General features: G+C 37.5%; 4 protein-coding genes across 4 annotated transcripts; 3 read left to right on the top strand and 1 right to left on the bottom strand.

Moving 5' to 3' along the window:
* The first annotated feature begins 568 nt into the window (after positions 1–568).
* On the top strand, positions 569–4,457 carry LOC145898063 (uncharacterized). The gene is made up of 9 exons (XM_082986504.1): positions 569–652; positions 1,098–1,308; positions 1,385–1,468; positions 1,633–1,776; positions 2,269–2,435; positions 2,573–2,703; positions 2,772–2,879; positions 3,006–3,487; positions 3,724–4,457. Exons 1-9 carry the CDS (start codon positions 569–571, stop codon positions 4,455–4,457), a joined length of 2,145 nt encoding a protein of 714 aa, XP_082842630.1.
* Positions 4,458–4,777: 320 nt separating this feature from the next.
* On the bottom strand, positions 4,778–12,483 carry LOC145898638 (serine/threonine-protein phosphatase 2A 56 kDa regulatory subunit gamma isoform-like). The gene is made up of 16 exons (XM_082987173.1): positions 12,118–12,483; positions 11,565–11,615; positions 11,063–11,231; positions 10,677–10,876; positions 10,431–10,541; positions 9,179–9,271; positions 8,904–9,034; positions 8,773–8,832; positions 8,528–8,636; positions 8,251–8,304; positions 7,830–8,000; positions 7,375–7,502; positions 7,093–7,194; positions 6,948–7,020; positions 6,549–6,716; positions 4,778–5,867 (listed from the first exon to the last, which is right to left on the bottom strand). The coding sequence occupies exons 1-16, from the start codon at positions 12,223–12,225 to the stop codon at positions 5,736–5,738; spliced, it is 1,860 nt and encodes a 619-aa protein (XP_082843299.1). The 5' UTR covers positions 12,226–12,483; the 3' UTR covers positions 4,778–5,735.
* A 1,300-nt stretch (positions 12,484–13,783) lies between these two features.
* Positions 13,784–19,167, top strand: LOC145898846 (uncharacterized). The gene is made up of 9 exons (XM_082987484.1): positions 13,784–13,973; positions 14,032–14,215; positions 14,274–14,398; positions 14,496–14,668; positions 14,738–14,983; positions 15,084–15,238; positions 16,938–17,126; positions 17,644–17,835; positions 18,771–19,167. Exons 1-9 carry the CDS (start codon positions 13,927–13,929, stop codon positions 18,933–18,935), a joined length of 1,476 nt encoding a protein of 491 aa, XP_082843610.1. The 5' UTR covers positions 13,784–13,926; the 3' UTR covers positions 18,936–19,167.
* Positions 19,168–19,825: 658 nt separating this feature from the next.
* LOC145898713 (uncharacterized) lies at positions 19,826–23,864 on the top strand. Its single transcript, XM_082987294.1, has 10 exons — positions 19,826–19,945; positions 20,389–20,566; positions 20,657–20,781; positions 20,973–21,142; positions 21,657–21,902; positions 21,962–22,116; positions 22,409–22,591; positions 22,697–22,891; positions 22,953–23,141; positions 23,535–23,864. Exons 1-10 carry the CDS (start codon positions 19,890–19,892, stop codon positions 23,712–23,714), a joined length of 1,677 nt encoding a protein of 558 aa, XP_082843420.1. The 5' UTR covers positions 19,826–19,889; the 3' UTR covers positions 23,715–23,864.
* Positions 23,865–24,487: the final 623 nt, after the last annotated feature.

Below are 24,487 nucleotides of genomic sequence, written 5' to 3'. Positions count from 1 at the left end.
TCACAAGCCATAACTTCAAGCCATCCGAAGTTTTTTTTGGTAAATATATGACATGTAGCATACACTTTACACAAGGATTGAGAAATTAACATGGGCCGTTTGCTGTTCGCACTTGTTTACGTTTTGTGTTCTGCATCAAAAGATTATTGATGTTTGTCAAACATTCGTCAGATGTTGTTTAAGCTTCCCCTCAGATTGTTTATGCATTAATAAGGTAACTCCAAAATTAACATGACACTTCCTATTGTCACAAGTGGTTTGTACCAGTTTCATTACTGTCACCGCAATAAATCAAGCTCCAAGCAAAACTCATTAGATTATTGACGCGACGAGTGGAGATCGATTGTCGATCAGGGCCCACCGACAGTCCTTTCACGTTTCGAGGGAAATTCCCCGGAGACTCCACATCTTTGTCTCCATGAGGGTTTGTCAGTTTTCAAGGGAAGGAACATAATGTGCGGTGGTTGAACCTGATTAGTTTTTGTAAAGCCGACTGTGAGTCAAAGAAGCGACAGGTTTTGAAAATATCTACTAATAACAGGAAGGAAAGTTGGCAGAGTTGCACAATATGGAGGAAGGCATCTGTTTGCTTGGATTTGGTGTTGCGGGCAGTTTACTTCGTCATGGGTTAAGGCGACTAAAGACCTGGAAAGTAAGTTGGATTAAACTGCACCTAAAAAGACCTTTAAGCTACACACATACCTTATGCGTATAGCAATAGGCCAAATGTGAAAAGACAGAGCAACACGAAAAAGTTTCATGCTGCATTGTATTTAACTTTTAAACTAGGATTTTTATGGTCTTATTATTTTTCAGCGAAAAAACCAACCATCCATTTACGCAATAAAATGTTATTTACTTGCCTTTGTAGTTATTTGTGTGTCCAACGTGGAAAACGTTCATTAATTTGCGAAGTAATATTGTGGATTGTCGAGGGCGGTACCATATTTTTAAAGACTACATGCAACACACGTATTTTAGTTGTAATATTAAATTGTGGCATCGGGCTGTAATGGCCAACTTTAAAGGCAATTGTTCTCAACATAGCACTTTGTACACGATAATTTAAGAAATAAAATGCATATTTTCCAATTTAGTCGTACTTACTTGCCGCGGGATCGGCAGTTGCCTTTGTGATGTTGATTATGGCTCTTTTTACGGACCACTGGTTGTCTTTGCGAGCTGTTTGGGCTGTTCAGCCTCACAGCGGTAAAGTGATTGGTGTCTATGAGTCGCAAAATCTAACCGAATTGGTTCAAAGGGAAAAGAATTCCTTTTCGGGTCTGTGGCGAGTTTGTTGCGGTGAAGGTAGGAAAGTTTTCAGTAAAATTATTTATAAACCATACATCTTCTCGTTTTGTGTTCTAATAAAGTATTATTTTAGATGACTGTATTGGAACTTGCCGTTCATTAAAATCATCCATAAACTCAGATACTCAAACCAGTTCATCATCACTCTACGTAATCGGTATGTTTATTGATTATGTTATTTATTCGCAATCACGTTAGAAATATTCCATATAAATCATCAAATTTACATATGCGCGTAGACTGTCTAATTGACAACGTCGACTGCTTATTGTCTGCATGGCAATATTTGGTAAACACTAAACGAAAAAAAACTTAATGTAGGTGTGCTGCGAAGAACTAACGTTTTCCCGGTGGTAAGTACATTGCTGGCCTTCAGTGGTTGTGTGTTTCTTACTGTGGGACTTTTCTGGGAGAACAAACACCACATTCTCTCGTTGGCGGGCGGCGTTCACCTGGTTATTTCAGGTGAGTGTTGTCATCTTTAGGCCTATACGAAGTTTTGTTTAATTACAATAAGTCACTAGATAATACACTGGTCACTAGACAATAAGTTACGGGGATAGCATTTCTGAAAAATAGGATGACATGTTGCATGAATAGCATTCCCGGCGTATATTACGTTATCGATTTAGGGTATTGTCCTGTGCTGGGGGGCCAACTTCACTAATATTTGTTTTCGCTCTCCTTCCTTCTGTTTAAGCGCATTTTCAACGTTACCAAGTATTGAAAACGTAACAAGTTTGAACTTGGTGCTGCTTGTCCATGCAAAAAATATTTTTTGGGCATAGTTAAAAATTTAGGCTTTTACTCGGTTGCTTCTTTATTGGGAAACAAAAAAAATCAATTTAGTGATGTCTTAATGCTTTGTGAGTGATGTATAGTCTAAACTTTTTTCCGTCCAAAATACCTTTACGCTTCTGAAATATCTTTGCTGAGACAGCTGTGTTTGTGATGCAGGTCTTACCAATGTTTTGGGAATCATCATTTTTATATCGAGCAACGACAAACTTAGCAAACGCAAGTCGTCGCGTACAGAGTACAACTGGTCATTCTATTGTGCCGGGATGGCCTTTATTGTGACTGAAATACTTGGTGTGATTATCATACAAGAACTCGTTAAAAGTGTAAGTTTTGTGATTAATCCCACAATGTTTAGTTTTCTGTCCACATAAGCTTGTTATATTTTCTTAGGAACCAAGTCACGCTATATCTAAATTGTGTTGCATAAATGTTGAATTTGTTGCAAGATTGGCAATTGCAGGTTGAAACGACAAATGACAGCAAAATTGACGACGTTAACATTCAAGTCGAGGAAGCGGTTTCTCATTCGAGCTCCATCGTCACAAAAAACAGAAACCTTGCGATTCCACCAAGCGTCAATTTGCGACGAAGGTTGTTTTTCATTATCGCATTTCTGTGTTGTTATGCATTGACCTTCATTGTATTAATGTGTTTGGCAGCGTCAGGAGGAAGTCCAGGTCTTCCATGTGTTTTGTAGACAATGGCGTCAACGACCTTTTAGAACCAGGAAATGTTCTTGATCAAGACGAAAGTGATGAACTTGCAAGGTATACTGTACATTACCGCATGAAACAAATTGTGGGTATATTTAAAACTTGTGCGCTGTGAGTTGCACTTTTTTAGTTGGTAATTAGACTATATCAGCTGGCCACATATGTTTTTGTTGTTTTTAGCATTCGAGTGGAATCAACTAGGGGGCTTCCCTGTTCAGATAGCGGTTACAACGGCGCGTCTTCATTTAACCTCAAAAGGAACGCTGAAATAGACAAAGAAACATTGTTGCACCGGTATACAAGTTTAAGTGACCTGGAAGGGTCCAACGATGAGGATAATGATTTAGTTGATGACATTTGTGCAGTAAATCAACTGAAGTTGCCCACTTCAAGCACAAATTTGCAGCACCCAACTATTATCCCCTCTCGCCGCCCCCAATCATTGTTTGTGTGCCAAACTCCAATGACGAACAATACCATGTCCACGTTATCTTGTCCGCCTCCGGTTGAGTTTCAAACCGACGCTAAAAGATTTGGACCAAGCGACGTAAATTCACCACCATCGCACTTCTGCCAGACAGTACTGCCTCGCGAAGAATTACATCGTCATCGTCGTCAGAGTTCGCTGGATTCAAAATCTGGACCAAAACAAATAAGACCAAGTATGACTTTATGCGAAACCTTTTCTAAAATCTGATATTGTCACCAATTGTAAAGATATGGAAAGATTATGATAACATAAAAATACAAATAATAAGCTTTACCACAAATATCTGCACTCCACAATACCAAAAAATGGATTAATTTACGTCTAATTTGCAATATAAAATACATGATCAAGCTATATTTAACGAATATTATATTTTCTATGCCATATAATTCTTACGCATGCTTGTAGACACCATAAGCCACCAGTTTACACGTAAGTATCCACCACGGGCGGACTCTTCATTCGACTCCATTCTGTCTTCGCCAGCTACAGTGGATAGTGGTGTTCAACACGTTGGCGGACAAGAAACTACCTTAGCACAAACAGGAAGGACTGCGAAGCGCCGCACGAAGTCACCTGATGGGTCCGTTTCTGCACAAATGAGCAACAAAGAGCGCAGACGCATAGAAAAATGGGAAGGTCGTTCACCTGTTGTGAAAACATTTCGATCGAAGCTTTTTACCAAGCAAAGTTGGATTAAATCACGTGACGAAGACATCGGCCAATCGCGAGAAAGCGATGACGTTGAGCTGCGAACTGTAGATCGGGTCACCGATAGCGGATACAGGAGCAGTGGTACCTCATCGGAAGGAAAAGGAACATACTCTTTGCCGCGAATCAGAAGTCAGGGAACATTTCCTGATGGACTGATGCAAATAACTAGATACGACCAATATCATGGAAAAGTTGTTAAACATGACCAACCGTCGTGGCAAAAACCGTACCGCGGTCATGACCAGAAGTTTACGTCTTCCAATAGCTCACTTACGCACGCTCTTCGGCGATCTTCATCGACTGGTTATCTACAAGATCAGGAACTACGTAAAAAAATAATTAAAGATCAAAGTTGTGAATCAGTGGGCAGAAACCACGATGCATTTTATCGGCCGGAAGTCTGGCAGGGTCCGGTTACTGCTCTTTGAACTGACATTTTTACTGTGAGAAAAAAGTTTTGTACACGTTTACGGACAATATTTGGGCTGAATTCAATATGCAGCTGAACGAAAGGAAGAAGAGGGTTGTCACCATTGTCCAAACGTGTGTTAAGTGTTCAGATCCACGTACCATGTTGCTAATGCAAAACCGAACTTAAAAAGTTTGATGTGTGTCGCCAATCCCTCACGATTTATATGTAAAATGATAACGTTTTCCAATAAAATCCGGTACACAGGCCATGCCAACCTTCCAAATGGTACAAAAAACATTTCTGTCCCATTTTACACACTACTTTTAACTTGTGATCACAACAGTAGTGTATTTTGCGAAATATTGTGGAACAGAGAAAGACGTCGCAACGCTTAGCAAGGTTCACATAAATCATACATTCGCACTAACAACCCGCAGTTATATATGTGGAACACAATCGCGAAACATACTTAGCGGATCCAGGATACCGGGAGTATGTAAAAATCTTTTCAGGTTTAAGTCATTCGGGCCTTTTTATCAAACAACAGGTCATAGTTATTCCGTTCCCCATCGTCCAAGGAGAAAACCATGACAAAAATGGCAACTGTTAGATGATAAATGAAAGCGTTCGTAGGTCCAACATTGTGTATGTACAGACACGCGAATGTATACATGTATATATATATATATGTCGCAACCGAGGCCGAAGTGCGACTACTGAAAAAAGTTCAGGATTTTCACAGCACAAGTAACGTACGTACTTAAACGTGGAGGACGGCATTCAACGACTCCCATTACGTTACCAGGGGCAACCTGTGTTGCTGACGGGTTAAGTTGTGACAATGAGGACCATGGATGTTGCGACACGTGTGTCTGCAAGTTCGACGAAAGATAGCGAACTCCAAAAACAGAGGAATGGCGGTGCCAGTAATAAGGAAAACTCCAATTCAACAATAACAATCGTTAATTAAGATGGTTACGACGATAACAACAATGCGACTTTGGACGAACAACCTTTGCGCGTGGAACACTCCATAGAGATCACTCACAAAACAAACATCTGAAAAGCATTAGCACAAGAACAACCGAAGTCAGCATTGGTATAAAGGGGTGATGTCCCAAACAAAATCGCAGCGTGCAGACAGCAATCAAGTTGCACGTGGTTTCAACCGTGTTAGAAGCCACGCTGGTTTATACACACTAATACACACATAAACACGCCGCATTAAATTGTCTAATCCAATTTGGGGTTGAGGCGTCGGTGATTCCGTACGCGTGTTAGGTTGGTAAGGCGTTCAACTGTTTTCGGTGTTGGTTGTCAAGTGGTCTTCGGGTCGCTTGTAACTTGCCAACGCCTTCGCCGTGTAAAGATCCTGCGGCAGTTCAGACTTACGTCTTACAAGCGGTGGACCTTTGTTGCTTTTCATCTGCAAATTTACGACGCATTTTTATGAAAGAAAACAAATCAGGAAATAAGGACAAAAAATACAAATTGAAAGACTTTTTTCTTCCATACACAATCCGAAACTGCTATGGACAGAGAATTGCCATCATGCTTAAATCTAAGATTTGTATATTTAAAAGCTCATATTAGAAAATACAAATGTGCTTAAATTGATCAAATGCTGATTGTTAGTTGTAAGGCACAAGTTGATTTTTACGCTTTTTGAGCCTCCCTTAAAATACAATTGTCATAGTACATCTTCAAAATATGTTCACCATCCTGGTGTAATTAACAACAGCCTCTAAAATCGGGCAAAGTGACTAAAATAATTACAATTTTGTTGAACTGAAATATCAGAAAAAGTGTGCCTTTTTTGTGGTCTAAGGTGATGGTGACCTTGTGTAACAAAACATATATTAAAGACATAACGAAATAACCAATAAAAATGGTGTTGGATCTACAAGACAACGTATGCAAGTAGTTTGAAAGTATAAAATTAAACACAACCCAAATTCTAGAAACCGGGAATATGTTCTACAGCCCAAAATTTTTGATTACAACAAACAAGTGTCCCGCTTGACCACAAATATTTATCCATGAACAAAATATAGACTTGTATGTGTACAAAACAAGTTGTATGTGTCAAAAATAAGCAACAACAAACCTGTTCCACATCCTTGGCGACCACTTCTGAACGCAATGGAACCTCACTATCAGTAGTATCCATGGCAACTGGAATTGGCTGTATGTTGTCACACTGCATTGATGAAGCATCACCACTTGCAAGCATGCTGTAATTAGTCACGCTGCTGTTCACAGGAACATTTTTAGCCTGAAAAAGACAATTGGATTAAGTCTTGTTGTGGTCACAAACATGTGGTTTTATCCACAGAGTGTTTATGGCACCATCACACTAGATCCCAACTATAAGTTATCTGTCAAATATTATTACACAAGCACTATTAGTACAAAGGCGAAAAGTGATTTTGTATACATAAAAAATTACAAGCAGAAAAATAGTTAAGACAATATTTTTATACAAAACAAACAATTTGTGAATTACCAATGGGTTTTTGCCAGCAAGATCTTGTAACTTTTGCCAAAAATCTTCTCGGTCCTTTAATTTCTGTTTTTCTCTGTAAAGTAGTAATGTGTCCTTTTAGACATCTACTATCTGAAGTATTGTTTAAAGTTTACAATGAACTTACTTTTGTTTGTCTAATTTATACTTTTGTGTACATTCATCAAATAGTTTTTGATTCATCTCCATAAATATTTTTAAAGCATTATATATAAGGCCATGGATTGTTCTGAAAAACAAAATTGATAATTACAAAACTGTGTAAAAAAATGCATAGAATTAAGCATTATTTTATGTGCACTGTATAATTAACATCAATGTCCATGGTGTGGCAATTCTGGTTGAATATGCAATAACAATAATATAAATCATGCCAACACTTTGGTTTTAAAAAATAATTAGAACTTACTTGTTCCAATGAGTTTTCGAATTCTTGTAAAGCGGGGGAAAAATGATTGGCAAAATGGTTGCTGTATTATCACTCACCAAACTCATTATATATTCATTGTTCCAATAATACAGCGCTCTTTCTGCAACCTGTGCAGTAGCACAATTTAGGTGAACATAGAATGCTTACAGTTATTGATGTGCAATACATTTGAACAACAAATTTTAATACAATGACCATAATCTGGTGTAAAATGTTGCCTACTGATCCATTGTTAACCAATTTAATCAGTACTTGCTAAAACAATGTCTTTAATCAAATAGGTCTACTGTTGATTTTATTTATTGTAGGATATTGTTGTGGTCTACAGGTAGAAATCTAAACCATACAAAATTTAATAAAAACCACAGAATTGACAAAATCAATACCACATGCCACAAAGGTAAAATAACAGGCCAGGCAACATTGACACAAACCTGAAAATGGGAGCTTGAAACACACTGGGCCAACTTCTTAAACAGTGGGATCATAATTTTTGTGAACTCTGAAGGTTCAATCACATCCAGTATCTCCTCCAGCTCATTGAGAAACATCACTTCTTTCGGGCTGTGCACTTTGGGCCAAAATTTCAGCAAACCATCAATTACCTGGAAAATTTAATACATGCAAATAGAAACTTAAATGTGTTTAGGTGAATCCATTATCTGAATTATAATTTGTTATTTCGTAAAAAAAATAATGTAAAGTAGCTTTCACTTGCTAAGGAATTAAAGTATTATGCCAATGGATTTGGTGATTGATGGCATGAATTTGAATTTGATTAAAACACATTTTCATGTGCTAATATACAGAATTAAAACATTATTTTGAAAGCCTAAATTTAGCATATGTACTCACTGGTTTTGTTAAAGTCGAATCCTTTTCTAAAAACTGAACCACGCAGTAGGCAAGCTGGAATTAAAATTCATTTTATAAATAGTGACTAAACAGGTAATTTACTTTTGGTTAAAGTTACAGCAAGTAATTGGCAACAAGCTTAAGACAATTAATGTCACTATAATTACAACTTTAAGGCGGTGTTACACTTGCACCTGCAAGGACAGAACTTGAAATCAGCAGCATAAGATGACTAGAATTAACGACAAATAAAATAACAACTGAGAATGATTTATACCTGGGGGTGATAGACAGTAAGTGACCGAGCTTTATGCAAAGGAATCAAAACTTGTACTAGAAACACCTTGTGTTCTTCTTTCAAGGGCAGAGCAAATCCATTGATAATGCTATTTGATACAAAACAACATTTTGATGACAGAATCACATGATACTTACAGTTTTACATTTTACTTAATTTGTTAAAAACAACTCTATTTTTTAATTCAATATGTGTCTAGTATAACAACTGCATGTTTGACCTACCTGCCTAATATCTCCAATAACTCCGCAATACCATTGTGACGCTCGGTTTCATAAATGAATCTAAAAAGAAAATAAATTGAAATCAACAATAACTTTTGATGGTTTCAAAAGAAAAATGTATTTAGCCGTACTTGTAGAAAATATTATTAATATGTTTTCGAATATGTGCACGAAGACCAAGAAATTTTCCATAAATTCTGTGAAGCGTGGTTTTCAAAAAGTCACGCTCCCGAGGATCCTCGCTATCAAATAGGTTTAACAGCTGCAAAAACAAAATTGCAAATTTAAAAACAAAATGAAAAAGACCTGAGTGGCAGTAACTACTTTTTTTAACAAATGTGTCAATTACTGCTTGCAAAAATAATTTTAGAAACAAATCCTCAGTCTTCTGCAAAATGAAACTAACCTCTAAAACAAACTTTTGATCAATAAATCTTTTTGCAATATGTGGCTGGAAATCTGGTGATTCCAAGAAACGAAGGAAGAACTCATATATAAGCTGCAAACAATAAGAAAATCAGTTAAATTTGGGTGTGTAAAGCAGGGTTTCTTATACTATTAATTTCTAGAACCCAATTAAAACCATTCTGTGCAACCTCTTGGTGGGTAGCCGACAACGTTTTTTCTAACAACAAATATTTTACGACAAAAACCAAGTTGTTTCATGATTTTTATACAAATTGCACTAAAAAATTACCAATTACGACAGCATTTTATAAACTTTTGAAAATCAAATGTCTAAAATATATATTATACTTATAATTATGATTTTTGGAAAAGTAACAATACACATGGTAAACAGTTTATGATGGTTGATTACTAATTGGGGGAAACTGGTCTGGTAAGATTAGTACCTAAATATAGTCCCTGTAGAACTGTCACTTGTTGACATGTGTAATCCTTCTACAGTATTTACCACTGCACAGGTCATTAGTTCAAAAAATACAGTGCTAAATGAACAGCTGTATGTAAAATTATAGCAAGGTATATATATTGATCATAAGTATAACTGGTGGTTACTGTAGTATCAGGCAAACATTACTCGCAGTTTTAACATTTGTTTAGCATATTGATCTTTTCTGGCATGTCTGCACACAATAGCCAAATCCTGCCTGAAAGCTTTCAATTGCCAACAAACTATGTGCACACACTGCAAGTAACTACTGATGTCATTCAATCCACGAACTTTGTGGCAAATGGTAGATTCTGAATGTTTACAGGACAACACTCTTAAAAATAAACTAAAACAAATACATGCATCAATTAACAAAGTCGTATTAAAGTGTAATTATCAACACAAACTTTTGTTATAAATATATACATTCCTGCCACATACGAAATAAAACCTAGTAAGGCTATAGTAGTTTATGCATTACTAACGTCAAATTAGAATAACTAAAAATGTCAGAACTTGAAAAGTATAATTGGGTCAGAGACGTTTTTCTTTCCGAGTACCGACCAATGTGAGTGCCACAAATTTTAAAATATCAGAGACAAGATTGTGACATTACAACAAACACAGCCATTTTACCTGCATGACTAGTTTATTCCTTAGGCTCCTACACATGTGCACTTGGAAAAAAGAAAGTGTGCTACCCTCAGCTTTTTTTCAATGTGTGCAGTACTGCAGTGCACCAGTGACCATATGTATATCATACCTGAATATGAGGCCATGAAGCTTCCAATGTAGGTTCATCTTCTTCAGGATCAAACTCGGCGCCAGATGGGTTAGATGAAGGCGGCAATGACCGAAAAGTATTTACAGCAAACTACGTAAATGCTTAAAATTAGAAAACATAACCTTCTACCAGAAAATTTACTTTTAAAAAAATTTAAAAATATGTTTTTTAGTTAAATGTGACAACCAATAATGTCTAAAGTTTTGAACAAAACTACTACATTACCATATGAACAGCCTCTGGATAAATGGGCTCTGTAATTACTCCTCGGTTGTGGGTAATATATTCAACCATCTCATTCAAAGCACCACGCTTTATCTCCTTCCATTTTAAATCACTCAGTGGGTCAGTAACAAAGTCAAATACAACACAGCATTGCTGCAGTTTCCGTGTGAACAGACTTTCTACATCCCCGGGGGCAGCATCTTGCAAGTAGCAATGTTATGAATTAAAAAGATGGAATTATCAAGGATATCCCAAGATTTTGAATTTGTTCAAAAAAAAAATATATTTAAACAGGTTTTACCACAGTATTATATTTGTAAAAAAATTTGTATTTGAACAATAGCGCACTTTTGTTCGATACCACTATATCTAATAGTCTTACGTACCTTTGAGGGCTGGCATCTTGGTAAGCTCTCGATTTTTAGTGACATTGAAGCGTGATGAATTTTGACGTTTTTCTTTTTTAACTAAGGGAACACCAGGTGCATATTTCACCTTTGTTAGCTGTGTAACAGGGGGCCCTGCTGAGTTCGGATGGTGAGGACCAGGCTTTTTCTGACACAAAACATTATTCTTCGACATATTGAACTGTACTTGTAGGAATTAAAAAGTTTTGTCAACTTTACATCTCAAATAATATATTAAGCTTTTTATTACAATGCAAGTCAATCAATTACCAAGAGTGCAAACTCAGAGAAACCCACAATATATCAACCAGGTGACAATTTGCACAGCATTTATGCATTTATGCACTATTTGTACTAATTACACTGACCATGGATTGATAATAAGGATTGTATTAACTGGATTTGACAAACAAACATATCATGCAAAAAGTAAAATTTCTTGCAAAAAAACAAAAAAATTAGAACATGATTTATAACATACATCATCTTCATCTTTAGCTTTTGATACATTTGCAGTTGCTTTTGCAACTCCCTGCAAATTAAAGGCATTCATAACATTGCAGACATTACATGTAACTGAAATCAATTGGGCAAATTAAATTATAAAGCGCTAAACGGAAGGATTAAATCCAGCTTCAGAAACAAGCAAGATCCAAATGAAGTTTAAAATCATACACAACAAAGCAGAATTGCTACAAAAAAGTATTTTTTGTGAATTAAGTAAGCAGACTAGTAAATAATTCAGATAAAAGAGTTTCTAATTTGCACGGATGATTTTTTTCAGCAAATGTTAATTACTCGGATTAGCAGAACGTTTTTCATATGATAATCAATGGGTAATTTTTCTGCATAGATTATCTGTAAATTTTCCAATCTTGTTTAGAATTGGAAATAGGATAAATCCTCCGCACATGACATTTTCCAATCTAGATCAAAATGGCCAGATACAAGTTTTCTACCAACACAGTTCTATACTATACACAAAAAATTCATCTTCTTAGGAATACATACAACTTCATCATACTTAAACATACCTTATCATTATCCTTCTTTTTCTTAATGTTAGGCATACTTCTTTCTACAGCTGTATGTGCTCTAAAATATAACAACTTTAACAAAAAATGCATAAAATAATATATCATCTAAGCAACTTCAATTGCAATTATGCCACAAAAAGTATATTTGTGCGACAAAACTTGCTTCAAAGGACTTTTCGAACCAAAAATAATAAAACAAAAAAAAATTTGCCGCTGGCTTAATGAAATGTTTGTGTTTATTTAATACCAACAATCGACTGAAACCGTGATCTACCAACAAGTAGTCATAAATTAGCAGCAAAAACGCGATTTTATAATATAAACCACATTGATCAATGTTAAAAAATCCACAGCCAAGCACGACGAAGCAAAACCAGCAAAACATTTCCAACCCAAACTTAGTGAACCGTGACATATAGAGACAAATTTGTGAATTTTTATTGACCTATCATATCACCATAGAAAATGATTTAGTGATAAATATTCATACATACAGTTATGAATTATCTAAGATCATTTGAAACGTCGGGGGTGCAATTAACAAATGCGTAGGTTGAAAACTGGAGCAACAAGTGACAAATATTTTCGTATTTTTAAGGTGTCACGCAATATGATTATGTGGTTTGTAATTGGCCGGTAGGTATATATACCTTTTGGTTCATTTTTTCTTAAGTTTTAGCAGGATTAAATTTTTGGTACTTTATTCCTGGATTAAAATATAATCCCGGTTGGTGAATAAGGCATTCTGGGATAATCCCGTGTTTAATCCAGGATTTGTTTAATCTTGGATAAATTTAATATTGAGTTAGGCCGGGAACACACTCACGCTTTGCGCCGGCGGATTCCTTGTGTGTTTTAATGTCCCTAGCGTACGCCCGCACGCCGGCGTATAATGAAACAAACAAAGAATCCGCCGGCGCAAAGCGTGAGTGTGGACCCAGGCTTAATGTTGGAAAATATGGACATGCTGGGCTATGCTGCCCGCTCACAAATAATGGATGGTGGCGTCTGTCTTCCGAGCGGAAGAGAAAATTCGAAACAAGCGATAAAGTTAAAGGGGGAACTCATGGGAAAATACTAATACACCGGGACAAAAAGTTTTCAGAAAACTAGATCCACAGAAAGCTATGTAACATAGAAATCCGTGAGAATATTACGATATAATTTAGTCCATTTCAGTTTAAATGTATATAAGTGGTTTGACAAATATAGGTGGTTGCTTTGCTCACTTTTAATCGTTTATATTGACACACATTGCATTATCAAAAGGTCGCATTTTATGACCAATTAGAAATTGTGTTAAATCTTTAACTGGGAACTTGATTCGTTTTGTACCAAAATGTCATTATGCAAGTGGTCATTGTGCATTTGCCATTGTATAAAATTATATACGCACGTAAACACACAGAGAGCGACAAACTTTGTTTGAACTGTCTCAGTCATATTACTTTTCGTTGTTTAACAACAGGGCCATACTATTGTATTTCCACACAACTTTTTGCTGACACAATGAACGCGTCCACTCCTTTGTTTAAATGACACATTTCGCCACCATTTACTATGATCCACGAATAAGTGGATTTGTGTGTTATGTTCTGGGTGGTTGCGCTTCATGTGGAAAGTATATTCATAGAGTCATGCCATCAACTGTTGCGTGGTATGAATAACAACGTTCATCTTAAGAAGCATCTTAAGAACCCTTGGAATTTTCTCAGGCGTGAAAGATAGTAGGGATAGGTTTATGGTGTGAAGGGATATAATACTTTTGGTTTACAAAGCATAGCGGACGCCGGAAATTTATTGAGCATGGAGAAACTTTTCATTGTATGTATTGCAGTTGCTATTGTTAGCAGGTTTAGTAACACCACGTTTAACTTACAAAACAGTTGTCTCAACATAGTTATTTTTTAGAGTTTTGTCACTTGATGTCACGTTAGATTCAACGTCTACAGGAGAGGATGTTGTTGATGCGTGTATTGAAAAAGTCGTTGGTCTTGGAGTGTTCACTAACGATTTCGGCTTTTTGAAGCGAATTGCGCTTGCTGAGTCCAATTACGGAAGTAGCACGACAAACGGAAATCAAGGGCTATGGCGTGTAAGTAAGAATTAAAGTTGCTGTATTCAAAAACATGCTGTTTTTTTTATATGTAAAGATATCCAGTCACATTCACGAACAGTTGTCCCTTAGCACGAACCAGGATATTTTGGAACAACACATTTCTGTGGCTACAGCCACCTTTGGTTCGAAGATAACAAACTTCAGCACTCAAAACTACAGGTACGTTATTAATTTAATGCTGCGATTATCAATGGGTAGAATTAAACAAAAAATATCAAAAACATTATCGTTCACAAACGCTCGTTTCACTATACAGCGAACCACTTCGATCTGCTTTGGCAGCGCGCATGTATATTCAACTGGTGGAAGGTCCAATCAACCTTCCAGCATCCATTAGAAATCAGGCAGTGTGGTGGAATACCCATTATAACCCATCGGGTAACATCACGCATTTTGAGAGTTTAGTTTACGCAAAAGAAAATGCTGCAGGTAAGGCTCATGGCTAAAATTCTTTACAAGGAAAGCAAAGCATTTTTTGTAGTGAATTGTATATTTTAGTGCAAACCGCAAAACCAATGGACATATGGTTTTTGCTGGATGGATCGGCAAGTATTGGACTTCCAAACTTTCAAAACGCTTTAAAATTTATTTCAAATTTAACAACACGTTTTACTTTGGGACAAGATGACGTACGTGTAGGATTTTCGGTCTTTTCTCTTGATCATGTTTCGGCAACAAATTTTAGCACTTTCCAAAGCCAAAGCGCATTTTCAAATCTTCTGTACTCTGTTGTGTATCCTCAAGGTAGGCCTACTATTCATTAATTTTTTTTGCTTAGAATACTTGCTAATATAGTCAAAGCATAGCCTATACCTTGCGTTTAATTTGCTTTTCTGTTTCGCAGATAACACGTTATTGGGGACTGCTATGCATCAAGTTGTCAACACAAGTTTTGTAGACAGTGGAGGGGCAAGGCCTTTGGGTGACGGAGTACCTCGCATTTTGCTTGTACTCACCGACGGTTTGACAAGGGATTCCATTACCAATGCCACAGATGAGGTACATATAATACTTCCGTTAGCTTTTAGACCTGTTTATATACAATTCGTTAAGGTTGATTTCAGGACCTGCAAGTACATGACGATTAAATTTTTTTTACGTTGCAAGCATGCACTTCAAGTGCATGTGCCACGGTCAATGGTACATCTACAAGAAACATATTTCCAAAGTTTTTCGGCTCTACGTCATCTATAAAATTTAGAAAACTGCACGAAAAGCAACGGCAACCAAAAATCGTAAACCTTTTTCTCTGTAGCGAATTTAACGCAACACAGGCGCTTGCGTCAAAAAAATGCATTGTTTACAAAAAGGAGAAGGCGCCTTTAAATGCAGATATCGAATAGTTTCACTTAGGAGAATCCATAAATTACGTTACCTCCAAGGTCAACATGTTTTACATCAAACAAAAATGTGTCACTGTGACGTCACAAACCAAAGGTTTATTTGTCCCTGATTATCGGAAAAAGACTTACGTAGACAAGTCAATACGATTTGCTTTTTTCTCTTTTCTTTCTCTCTCACTCACGTAGACAAGTCCGGTACAAACGACTCTCTCACGCGCGAAAAGCAACTTGTAGCACACAATTTAGCGTTTGACAGGTTCACTGTTGTAATTTAGGTCAAGGATGCACAACACTGTGGGACGCATCCTGGGTCAGAGGTGACCCTGGTGTCGCAGCAGATCAGTTTATAATTTGCAATGATAAAAACTCATTTTCTTTACTGCATAGTTCAACCAACACAAACATATGATAAAAGTCCGTGATTTGAGAAAGATATGTAAAAAGGCGATTTGCTTTCTTTCGTTTTTCGTCGTACCCGACTTGTCTACGTAAGTCTTCTTTTCGATCATCGGAAGACCAAAGGCTATCGCAGCAACGACATTACTCTGTACTTCGATAAGACCGGGATGGTGCGTTTCTTTGCTCAGTGACATTACATGACGTCATTTTGGGTTTGAAGTCATAACTTTATCCTCACCTTTGTGTTGACTTTAATGTAATGATTCCAACATTACTAGTTACGAACTATGCGAAAAATAAATTAGTGGTTGATTGTGGCGGATATAATTTATATCAGTTATGACGCAAACTCGTAGGCAACGCTTGTCGGACAAAAAGTGGTACTATGACAGAATAACAGTGCTGTGGTGCATAATCAGCTAATTTGGTCGGTTTTTCTCGGCGGTCTTTGCCGGCCTCAAAATTCAATTACTTCTATCTTTTGGTGTGAGTGGACAAAACGGCAATGTTTAATTGAAGGTTTGTCTCTGTCGTGTTTAAAAGTTCATACATCACGTTAGCGATCATAACTGCTTTAACTACAAGAACACCCTGTCCCAGTAACTGTGTGACTCATTAGGTCGAAACAGCGACCATCTGTCTGCAGATGAAGTTAACATCAAAATCCGTTTGTTGCACTTGTTCGCTTGATGTGCCCTGTTTAATGCAAAACTATACTGAACCAGTTTCACGCTTTATTCGCACGACTAAAGCGCCTTCTATGACGTCACGGAACAATAATCTCGCTTTCGCACGTTTTCATTCGCAACGGTAAAAATGCGATCAGCTGTATCTTAGAAACCAGTCGCTGTATCAAGCTGCTTTTTTCAACAAAAATGTTTTAAAGTTAGGACCATGTCTTAGTTTAATTATAAATATGTTTCATGTCACATGTACTTTAAAACACTTTTGGACAGGTCCGTGAATCTCGTGTAACTCTGCTCGGGGTCGGCATCGGCAACGGGATTAACGAAGTAGTGATGAACGACTTAGTGGAACCACCATCAACAGCTAATGCTTTCATACTTGAGAACTTCGAACAGTCACTGGACGAACTGCAAACTTCAGTTTTTGATCAAATCAGAAAAATCCCCGCCCAACTTTCGGTAATCGACAACTTGCTGATAAAAAAAACTCCTATTCCCAACATGAGCGCCGTGACGCAATAAAAAGAAGTTCCGGAAATTTAATTTGCCTATTTCGCCATTTCTATGGTTCAAAAAGGCGGGTTTCCAGTGACGCGAAGCAAAGCAAAGCAAAGCGTACGCTTTGCTCGTTCTACTTTGCAAAAGCGAAAAAATACTTTGATTTTGTCTGGTCCGCTCTACGCATTGCTTCGCTCGCAACCACCTTCTTTGCGTTTATTCTGCTGTGCGTGATCGCCCTGTTTCTAAAACCCAGGTTACAAACGCTGAAGATATTTTAGCGCAGGTAATGTAAATTTCCGCTTTAATTATGACATATTTAGTTTGTGAAACTAACAAAACTATTTACTTAACTGCTGTGGTAGTCGCAATGTAAGCAGAAGGGTTTGCATGGCGAAGTTTCGATTCGCAAGACTCCGCATATTGGAAACCGGCCTTTAACCTTACAACATTACAAGTTTGGTGTCAATATATGCAGATTGGAAGCCAGACCTCTCCGACCATTTACCCAAACGACCCGTTTTTCTACGCAATTCAGGTGCCGAGGAACAGTTCCATTAAATTGTACTTCAATGTTACTGCTGCAGATCAATTGGGGCGTTTGTTTGTTTCATCGACTGCTCACAATCCTAACTCAGCCAACTACGAACATACCCAGATTTTAAAACAGGTGCTGTACGTTCAAAAACTTATTGGCCTAATTGTGTTTTATCATATAGATTGAAGATCACTTTTTAGTATTGTTGTCGGAGTGCCGGACCCAGCTAGTTCATCCGGCACACTGGGTTCGTCCCTACTCTGATATATCTGGTTGTCTGTAAGAAAAGTTTGATGGTCCCTGGTTAAGGAGGACAACCTTACTTACAAAATTATGCCGTTTTTGGATGTTAATTTCAAATATTACCATAATAACGTTGTATCAACGTTTCTATTTTTAAAATATTTGTTTCGCTTTATGAAGCATCATCAGTTCTATACAAACAGAATAAACAGAAAAGGCATAGTTAAATGCTAAAATGCTAAAACGATAAAACTGGCCGAAAAGTAGCAACTTTTGGTGCTAACATACTGGACGGCACTCTGATCAGATGTAACCAATGACCTACTTTTAAGTACATCACTACAGCGCGGATCCAATGCTTATTCAGGTGAAACAACGATAAAAAGATTTAAAATAAAGCAAAGAAATAAAATAAAATGTGCGGGCCTCACGATATCGACAAATCGGAAATAGATCTATGAATGTTGATTTTTGCGTTTAAAGTTCTCATATTCGTCAAATTGGTTCGGTTGTTGTAAAAACACCACAGAGTAGCATTCCGCTAACTTTGGTCTTTCGCTGAATTGTGTGTGGTGGTGTACTTCGTAATGGTAGAGTAATGCACTTTTGTCACCCGTGCCACTGGTGTTAAAAGTTCTCCACTGTTTTCGATGTTGGTTCCATCCGGTGGAAAACATATTTTTGGTATGTCCCACATATTTATCGTGACATATTTTGCAAATTAACACATATATGCCAAACGGCAACTTGCGAAAACGGAAATCTTCAAACGATTCATAGACGACATAATCTTTCTATCGTACGGTATGTTTTTAATTCAACAGGGAACGTCAACTGTGACAGTAAACACAAGCGACTCTCAAATGCAATCTCCAAGCACACGAAAGAAGCGATATATCAAGTCAGATAACCACCTTATACTACACTTGACAATCAGATGCGATTCTACCACTGCGCTTCGCTTGACAATGACATCAAACATCGAATGATTATTTGCATGGATTATGATTGCCTATTTTTTGCAGCTAGAGTTAAATTGTTTTAAGTTGATGTTTGCTTCCACTTCGAATATTTTGTTGCCTTTTCGACAAAGATATATTTTCTGTCTGCGAAAAATATTTGTTGCAGTTGTCGATTACAGAAAAATGTTATTTCTTGACATAAGACAAAGGAAGGAAAATATCAATTGAGATTTTTTGAATAAGAGCCAACACTATTCGATCTATACCCCAATAAAACATGTTTTTGATCAAGAAGCAGTACCCCACTTGTGGTTGGACATATAACTCATCTTTATAGTTATTTGGGTCTAAAATACGATTACCGAACTGCATGCTCTGGTATATTTTGACGCAATAATCCCTTGCAAAATATTCTGAGGACGCACAAAAAATACTGACGTTTTAGTAGAGAATAATTACGTTGTTGGTTCCCAACAGTCATGAATCGGTGACGCACTCAACCCTTAGGAAATGTTGTGACATTCCCCGCGTGCATTTCTCTCTCGAAAATTTTTCGTTACTTTGTCAGGCAAATCTTCATTGTAGCAGAGGATTCAGGAAGTAGCGGACTATGAACAAAAGTGTCGACAAGCCCATTTTAGACAATGTTTTTCCACGCCCGAGCGCAATCACCTTTCCTGAAAAATTTGTCGTAGGTTTGGTCCCATATACGTGCATTTCCCGGTAAGTCAAAATACGTTACGGGTTTGCAACACAATGTAGATGGTGTGCAAAGTGAGACCCAATTTCACCAGCAACTTCTTGGGGGTTCATTCGCTTTCTATTTTAAGAACGCCACAGAAAAGAAATTGGGGTGTTTCCAAATCCGAAAAGAAAAAAAGCGTTCTGGGGTAAGCTCGAATAATATATGAACGAGTGAAGGAACAACGAGACTGCACTGCACGCTAGCACTGCAATACTGTAGACAAACTTAATCGAGGGATGCATTTCTACGTCGGCATATTGTTTGTTCTGTTCAATTTGTTTCATGGGATGAGGTAAGTGTTTAAAATAAAAACTAAATATTCGGCCAAACAGTTGGCAGATTTTATTGTGATCTTTATAGTGATAACTGATTTGCTTTGGAAAATTCTTGACCTAACAACCTACAACCTTGCACAGTGAATAGAAATATAATGCAATATCGTCTGTCAATAGAATGCAATGTCGTCGCTTATAGCACACTTAAATTTATTGCTGACATATAATGACAACAATTAATGTTTAAAATATCAGTGATACCAGTCAGTAAGATATAAAGCGCAAAAGCATTTCAGTTGAAATATTTGGTCAGACATGACTGCACGCATCCGAATTCCTTGCCTATAGGACCCTTTTTTTGCGTGTTGTCTGCTCGCTGTGCCTAATACAAGTTCCCGAAGATTCTTTTGCAAATGTATGTTTCCGACAACTTTTCCATTAAAGCCTAATGAATTCTTAGATCACAAAGGGTTGATTTAACTTTGACGGAAGGAGCTTCCGGGGTCCATGTTGTGGATGCAACCATTGAAAAACTTGAAAACTTATTTCCTAATGACCTCGGGTTATTGAAAAGAATTGCTTTAGTTGAAACAAACTTTGGAAGCAACATTTCCGATTCAGCGGGTGGAATATGGAAAGTAAGTTTCCAAATTCTTTCTCACTATTCAAGGATTTTCCATTTAATTTGGAGTCGTTATGATCAATTTGTTATAAGAGAAAATTTTCAGATATCGGCGCACATTTATTCTCAAATCTCAGAGCCTTCTTCACAACTTACTCTGCTGACTTACATCGCAAGAGCTACACTGGAATTCGGCCTCAGTGTTACCAACTTAAGCAATGCCGATTTTAGGTGACAAACTCTAAATTCTGGTTGCAACTGTTTGCAGTATTTTTTGGATAAGTGTATGACTGCACAAACATCTACCTTTGAATTCCAAATACGCAGAACAACATATTTTATTGTGTATTTGATCGTGTTTAAATGTTATAATTTTCACAGCTTCTCATTTAAAGTCCTTTAATGCAATTGGTTATTTTAAGCGTACCTTTGCGGTCAGCGTTGGCAGCCCGTCTGTATATTCAACTGATTGCTGGTACCAACGTCCCTGGGCCGATCAATTCTCAAGCGATTTGGTGGGAAACAAACTACAACCCGTCCGGCGATCAAAATCGCTTCGAAGACGTGGTTACAACATATGAAAACCTGCAAAGTAAGAACACAAAACACACTTGTTCTTCTCTGTAAGAAAAAATTACCTCATTAAAGGTTCTAAACGCAACATTCAAATTCCAGTGAACCACAGCAATAAAACTATATGTCGCTTATAACATACTAATATATGAGTGTGCATTTTGACAGTATAATTCAATCATTTATTGATAACTTCATGGCAACAATTAATGTTGGCAAGCAGTGATACTAGTCAGTAAGGTATAGACCACAAAAGCATTTTCAGTTGAAATATTTGGACAGACATGGATCACTGCAGTGCGCACACTGGAGGTTTTTTTTGTCCTTGGGGAGTACGATACAAGGTTATAACACCGCATTCCTTGTGTGCAACTTTTTTTTGCGTGTTGCATGCTTGGCTGCAGCTTTTGCAAAGGTTGTTATTGCAAATATTGTTTTCCACATGTTTTACATGTAGCCTTTGTTGTATTTCTCAGGCCACAATAAAGGGTTTATTTAACATTGACGATGTCACTAATCTTATTTTTTTAAAGGTTGTTCGGTGTCACGTTTGGACCTTTGGTTGTTGGTCGATGGTTCTGGCAGTATTGGCAGCGCTAACTTTCTCACAACTTTGGACTTTGTTGCCAATATCTCAGCTGAATTTAAAATTTCCCCCGATGAAGTTCGCGTTGGGTTTTCGGTGTATACGAACTCACACAGATTTATCAGTATGTTCAACCAAGATACGAACAACACCGATTTTACCAACAAAGTACTTTCCACGTCCTACACCGGAGGTAATTGGCTTGTGCGGTTTTAGCGGTGCAAAAGCTGACACCACAACTTTTAAACGAAGGTGGTACCGCGACGGGAAATGCGATTAATAATGTGGTAGTGACTGGTTTTAATGAAAGTAATGGATTAAGACCAATTTCGGCCGGTGTTCCAAGAGTCCTGGTGGTACTGACTGATGGACGAAGCGGGGACGACGTTGTGGCCCCTGCAAACATGGTGATATTTTGACCATTTTTAACAAGATAAGTGTGAAAAGCACAATAAAACCAGCACTGTAACAGTGGCCATGGAGAAATAAATCTAGAAACATTTGCAAGATTGTTACATATTTAAATGTTCAAACTATTATTTAAGCAAACTAAAGTTTTTATAAAACTCTGGTTGAAAAAAGTTAAAAAATATGTAGTTCATTTTGCTTCGGTGAACAACTTACATATTGTTTATTTGTGAGTACATTTTTAAGAGTGCCTAATACTGTGTTTTTCTGAAGATTTATTGCATTTTTTAGGCGCGTGACCAAGGAATTACCACATACGCTGTTGGCATTGGCGGCGGCATCGACAACGATGAATTAGAGCAGATAGCTGGGGCAACTTCACGCGTTTTCGAGTTAGTGGACTTCAGTCAATTGTTGAGCGTACTCGAGCGTCAACTGACTACCGGCGCATGTCAAGCATCGGCTGAAATACCCGTTAGTGCCTTTATTAAATTTATTTTTGGTAAACTAAGAAAACATTTTCTTCTATCCTAGCTAGATGCCATTTTTGCTGGGCATAACTATCATATTTTCTCAAAGGACAACACGACCGTTGCTGTAAGCATTGAACCAGGAAACACGTATTACTCAAGTATTCAACTTCCCAACAACGGGTCGGTTCAGCTCGAATATAATATTGATCCGGCAAGTAACGGAACTGGAATAGTTTATGGATCGTTAACAGTCGTCCGTCCAAACTCGGCCTTGCACGATTTCTTTGCCGTGCTTACGGTGGTGGGTATTAAAGGCCATTCCATTAACCATTCGTTTGTCTACATAATTGATCGCTTTCCAGGGAAACACAGTGATATCTGTAAATTGTCCGGAAGGAAATGATTCAGTTATTTTGGCTGGACTAATTTCCCGAAAGCGACGCTCCACTGGTGTAGTTCGTTGTCAAACAGTTTTTGTAGCTCTGGAGTCGACAGGCGAAGCTCCCCTGGTTGCGAATTTCACATCTTCTCCAAGCCTTACAAAGGCTCCAGTAAGAAATGCGTTGTAAAGTGCATGGTGTACTAGCAAAAACACTGCATGAAGCCATGTGTTGATCCGTTTACGGTATTGGACAGAGGTACCAACCACCTAAATAGCCGAAAAGTCTCGATGCTTAATAAAAGTATTTTTTATTCCTGCACAATGTAAGTGAAATATGCTTAAAAATAATATATTACTTTGGGGTAAATCGTCCTACTTGGACACCCCTATGTGATTCTTGAATTGTCCTAGATTGAGCAGACAAATTAGCAATATTTTTTCATGTTCCTCGCCCTGCACTTCTACTTATGGAGGTAAAGTGTACCATCCCACAATCACAACCACCTTCTGGTTTATTTGTGACTTCCGGTTCACCACACTTACAAAATGTTGTTTTTTTCAGATCATGACATCACCAGCCACAACAGTTGCTACGACTGCAGCCACTATCACAACCACGACCACCTGCGATCCGCCCACTACTAACAAGCACGGCAACAAACGACCTTACCATTTTGCAATTCCGTTTATCTCATTAGTCACAATCGTAAAGTTTCTGAGCCTTGTGAAGGTAGTTGTGTGACAAAACACGTTGTTTACATCAACTGCTTATAGTAGAATGCACATGCTAGGTGTGTATAGCTTTAAACTAAACTTGCAAAGCTAATTTCAATGACAATCTGCGAACATTGCTTTCGATTATACCTAACACCTAATAAACTTATATATATAGCTTTATTTGTTCGGCGACCTCGGGTTTACAACCATTTTACTTGGTTGATGTGTAAATGGCTTAGAACGGGGGATGGATCATTGAGGTTTCGTATTGTTTGATTGGATTAAGGACAGTCGCATACTATATGCTTGAATAAATTCCACTTGACGAATGTTTTTTGACTGAGAGATTAAAAAAAATTAGGAATGAATTTTGCTTTGAGGGCTTAAACAAAATCACAGATACAATTTAAAAACACTGTGTGTACGAGAAGCAGCAACAAAATGTGCACTACCAGAAATCTTGTTTTCTGCGTGTATTTGCATCTTATAAAAATATTGTCCGATGACATTTTCAACGTTTATAACAATCTGCCCACCATGGTGCTGGTCGCCCTTTTCCTAACAACAATTTTAAGTTTTAATCACAGTCTCAGTTGTCACCGACATCAAACAAAAAGGAAATTAACTTACTTAGATGCCTATTCAACAGTTGAAAAAAACGTGGCTACCCAAAAATTCGTTGGGTTGTGACTACGCTATTTTGTTGGGTATAGTTTCGGTTTACGCCACTCGGCGTTATGCTTCCCGAGGTTTGTAGAACGCGCGGCGGAACAAAAATCTGATAATAATATATGTACA

This window comes from Ascidia mentula, chromosome 4, assembly GCF_947561715.1.
Source record: "Ascidia mentula chromosome 4, kaAscMent1.1, whole genome shotgun sequence".
Lineage (NCBI taxonomy): Eukaryota > Metazoa > Chordata > Ascidiacea > Phlebobranchia > Ascidiidae > Ascidia > Ascidia mentula.
This window is presented reverse-complemented; position numbering and strand designations above follow the sequence as displayed.